Genomic DNA, 5000 nt, shown 5'->3' with positions numbered 1-5000 from the left:
CATGTGGTTAGGAGTAGTAACAACATGTTAATGTGGTTAGGAGTTAACAATATCATGTTAATGTGGTTAGGAGTCCCCACAGCCATGGTTAATGTGGTTAGGATAGTAACAACATGTTAATGTGGTTAGGACTAGTGTATCCCCAGAGATGGTTAATGTGGTTAGGATTAGTAACAACATGTTCATGTGGTTAGGAGTAGTGTACAGAGATGGTTAATGTGGTTAGGAGTAGTGTACAGAGATGGTTAATGTGGTAATAATGAATTATTAATATAATGTCTACTTTATGTCCAGTGTTACAGCCTCCCACTCTGACAAAGATGCCTGAGTCCTTAACGGCCTTTTCATTAGACGATATCATGCTGCTCTGCGAGGCCACTGGCATCCCCACACCCAGGTAAACCCTACCATTAACAATATCATGCTGCTCTGCGAGGCCACTGGCATCCCCACACCCAGGTAAACCCTACCATTAACGATATCATGCTGCTCTGCGAGGCCACTGGCATCCCCACACCCAGGTAAACCCTACCATTAACGATATCATGCTGCTCTGCGAGGCCACTGGCATCCCCACACCCAGGTAAACCCTACCATTAACGATATCATGCTGCTCTGCGAGGCCACTGGCATCCCCACACCCAGGTAAACCCTACCATTAATGATATCATGCTGCTCTGCGAGGCCACTGGCATCCCCACACCCAGGTAAACCCTACCATTAATGATATCATGCTGCTCTGCGAGGCCACTGGCATCCCCACACCCAGGTAAACCCTACCATTAACGATATCATGCTGCTCTGCGAGGCCACTGGCATCCCCACACCCAGGTAAACCCTACCATTAACGATATCATGCTGCTCTGCGAGGCCACTGGCATCCCCACACCCAGGTAAACCCTATCATTAACGATATCATGCTGCTCTGCGAGGCCACTGGCATCCCCACACCCAGGTAAACCCTACCATTAACGATATCATGCTGCTCTGCGAGGCCACTGGCATCCCCACACCCAGGTAAACCCTACCATTAACGATATCATGCTGCTCTGCGAGGCCACTGGCATCCCCACACCCAGGTAAACCCTACCATTAACGATATCATGCTGCTCTGCGAGGCCACTGGCATCCCCACACCCAGGTATACCCTACCATTAACGATATCATGCTGCTCTGCGAGGCCACTGGCATCCCCACACCCAGGTAAACCCTACCATTAACGATATCATGCTGCTCTGCGAGGCCACTGGCATCCCCACACCCAGGTAAACCCTACCATTAACGATATCATGCTGCTCTGCGAGGCCACTGGCATCACCACACCCAGGTATACCCTACCATTAACGATATCATGCTGCTCTGCAAGGCCACTGGCATCCCCACACCCAGGTAAACCCTACCATTAACGATATCATGCTGCTCTGCGAGGCCACTGGCATCCCCACACCCAGGTAAACCCTACTGTTCTCTCTGTGTGTGTGAGAAACAGCTGGCGTGTCCATTCTTTCCCCCTGAGATCCAGTGTTCCATTGCCATGGTGATAAAGGAGGTATCATAATAATAGGAGACAGGAAATTATATCATTAACTGGACTGGTGGTCTTCTCTGATTGCTCTGTTTCCTCTCTTCATGTCTTTATCTCTAACCTCCCCTTCTGTCACTCCCATCTCTCTCTTCTCTCTCTCTCTTCTCTCTTCTCTCTCTCTCTCTCTTCTCTCTCTCTCTTCTCTCTCTCTCTCTCTCTCTCTCTCTCTCTCTCTCTCTCTCTCTCTTCTCTCTCTCTTCTCTCTCTCACTCTTCTCTCTCTCTTCTCTCTCTCTCTCTCTCTCTCTCTCTCTCTCTCTCTCTCTCACTCTCTCTCTTCTCTCACTCTTCTCTCTCTCTTCTCTCTCTCTCTCTCTCTCTCTCCCCTCTCTCACCCTTCTCTCTCTCCTCTCTCTCTCCCCCTCTCTCTCTTCTCTCTCTCCTCTCTCTCCCCCTCTCTCTCTCTTCTCTCTCTCCTCTCTCTCCCTCTCCTCTCTGTCTCTCTCTTTCTTCCTCCCCTCTAGTTTCCGCTGGGTAAAGGATGGTAAGAAGTTGAACTGGATGGGACATAGTGGTTCTGGAAATTTCACAGCCCATGGCGACAAGCCGCTCAGCGATTACCAAGGACACTACCGTTGCTACGCCGACAACACCCTGGGAACAGCCATGACACACACCGTCAAACTCATCACTGAATGTGAGGCTCACACGCACAAACACATCCTCTCTTGTGTGACTGTACTTAGACAGTAGTTCTGTCATTCCCCTGACAACCATCAACTAGAGACAGCCTAGCCATGATGCCACTCAGCCATCACTATGGCAATGAGAGTCTGTGCTCTGTCACACACACACGTTGAATGGATATTGTTTTTAGTCCAGGACTATCCTGAATCTGTAGAATGGATATTTAATGTAGGACTAACTTTATGGAGAATACATTGAGGATTTGTCTCAATCCTCTGCATATGCCAGTGTCGCACTTCCTCATCTGTGGTCAGAGGTGAAGGGTGAGAGCGGTGTTTGTCAGACCATGAGACCTCCCTACAATCAGTCACCAAAAGGCTGTAGTGTCCGAACAACGGTGTGTCAGGAGACTCGACTGAAGTCTGTACCGTCGATGTGCCAACTTCTGTTTGTAACGTCCGAATGGTTTGGTCTACAAACTAATTTACGATCACCAGTGTCACGGGACTCCTTTGAAGGTAACCGTAGTTCCCCGTGTCTGGGGCATTTGGTTTGAGCCCCCGTAGTGGGGGGACCGTAGTTCACCGTGTCTGGGGCATTTGGTTTGAGCACCCGTAGTGGGGGGGGACCCGTAGTTCACCGTGTCTGGAACCTCAAACCAAATTCCCCAGAAATGCCCAAATGCCCCAGACACGGTGAACTACGGTCCCCCCACTACGGGTGAACTACGGTCCCCCCACTACGGGTGAACTACGGTCCCCCCACTACGGGGGCTCAAACCAAATGCCCCAGACACGGTGAACTACGGTCCCCCCACTACGGGGGCTCAAACCAAATGTCCCAGACACAGGGAAACGAAAACAGTCTAGCACTAAATACACAAACATGTACATCTAATACAAACACCAGGGTTACAATGATCAATCCCGCACAAAGAACCAGGCTGACTAATAAGCCCAACTAATACAACCAACTCAAAACAGGTGTAATCAATAAACACATAAGGAGAGGGAGGAAAGAATCAGTGGCAGCTAGTAGGCCGGCGACGAACCTTAATCTGTGTCCCAGACACCAACCCATAGACCCCACCAATCAGGGTCAAATATAGACCCCACCAATCAGGGTCAAATATAGACCCCAACAATCAGGGTCAAATATAGACCCCACCAATCAGGGTCAAATAGACCCCAGAAATATAGACCCAATCAGGGTCAATCAGGGTCAAATATAGACCCCACCAATCAGGGTCAAATATAGACCCCACCAATCAGGGTCAAATATAGACCCCACCAATCAGGGTCAAATATAGACCCCACCAATCAGGGTCAAATATAGACCCCACCAATCAGGGTCAAATATAGACCCCACCAATCAGGGTCAAATATAGACCCCACCAATCAGGGTCAAATATAGACACAGGGTCAAATATAGACCCCAATCAGGGTCAAATATAGACCCCACCAATCAGGGTCAAATCAAATAGGGTCAAATATAGACCCCACCAATCAGGGTCAAATATAGACCCCACCAATCAGGGTCAAATATAAACCCCACCAATCAGGGTCAAATATAAACCCCACCAATCAGGGTCAAATATAGACCCCACCAATCAGGGTCAAATATAGACCACACCAATCAGGGTCAAATATAAACCCCACCAATCAGGGTCAAATATAGACCCCACCAATCAGGGTCAAATATAGACCCCACCAATCAGGGTCAAATATAGACCCCACCAATCAGGGTCAAATATAGACCCCACCAATCAGGGTCAAATATAGACCCCACCAATCAGGGTCAAATATAATAAAGTGCAACATGTTAATATTCTAACGTTCATTTTTATTTTGTCACTTTCCAGCCGATATTAATGTGTGTATTTTAGCGGTGCTGGCCAATGTGATTCAATGTAACGTGTAATACGATGATGATGATGATGATGATGATGATGGTATGTGTGTTACAGCGACACCGACCCTCCCTAAGCAGAAGAGATCACATAAAACGGCAGAGGAAGGAGCTAGTGTTGTTCTCCACTGCAACCCTCCCAGGAGCTCCACCATCCCTCACATACACTGGATGGACAAGAGTAAGCCCTGGCTGTTTGTGCGTGCGGGTGTTTGTTTCTCAGTCTGGTGAACTATTTGTGCATTGCAGTCTAACACCATTTTGTTCATCCATTTAATCTGATCGGTCACAATAGTGAGAATAGAAATGCTGCACTTTATAGGCCCTGTAGAAGTTAAAATGCCATTTATTTTTTTTAATGTTTTTATTTTACTAGGCAGGTCAGTTAAGAACAAATTCTTATTTTCAATGACGGCCTACCGGGGAACAGTGGGTTAACTGTCTTGTTCAGGGGAACAGTGGGTTATTACTGCCTTGTTCAGGGGAACAGTGGATTATTACTGCCTTGTTCAGGGGAACAGTGGGTTAACTGCCTTGTTCAGGGGAACAGTGGGTTAACTGTCTTGTTCAGGGGAACAGTGGGTTAACTGCCTTGTTCAGGGGAACAGTGGGTTAACTGTCTTGTTCAGGGGAACAGTGGATTATTACTGCCTTGTTCATGGGAACAGTGGGTTAACTGCCTTGTCCAGGGGAACAGTGGGTTATTACTGCCTTGTTCAGGGGAACAGTGGGTTAACAGTGGGTCTTGTTCAGGGAACAGTGGGTTAACAGGGGAACAGTGGGTTAACTGCCTTGTTCAGGGGAACAGTGGGTTAACTGCCTTGTTCAGGGGAACAGTGGGTTATTACTACAGGGGGTACTGGTACAGAGTCATTGTGGAG

General features: G+C 48.1%; 1 protein-coding gene across 1 annotated transcript in view; it reads left to right on the top strand.

The window, feature by feature from the left end:
• The window catches only part of LOC124018249 (neural cell adhesion molecule L1.1-like), a 153104-nt gene that overhangs the window by 36768 nt on the left and 111336 nt on the right, over positions 1-5000 (top strand). Inside the window, 3 exon segments of the mRNA XM_046333517.1 lie at positions 295-397; positions 2049-2221; positions 4178-4300. Of these exon segments, the coding sequence (XP_046189473.1) occupies positions 295-397; positions 2049-2221; positions 4178-4300 (399 nt within the window).

The sequence above is a fragment of the Oncorhynchus gorbuscha genome, linkage group LG03 (assembly GCF_021184085.1).
Source record: "Oncorhynchus gorbuscha isolate QuinsamMale2020 ecotype Even-year linkage group LG03, OgorEven_v1.0, whole genome shotgun sequence".
Classification (NCBI taxonomy): Eukaryota; Metazoa; Chordata; class Actinopteri; order Salmoniformes; family Salmonidae; genus Oncorhynchus; species Oncorhynchus gorbuscha.
This window is presented reverse-complemented; position numbering and strand designations above follow the sequence as displayed.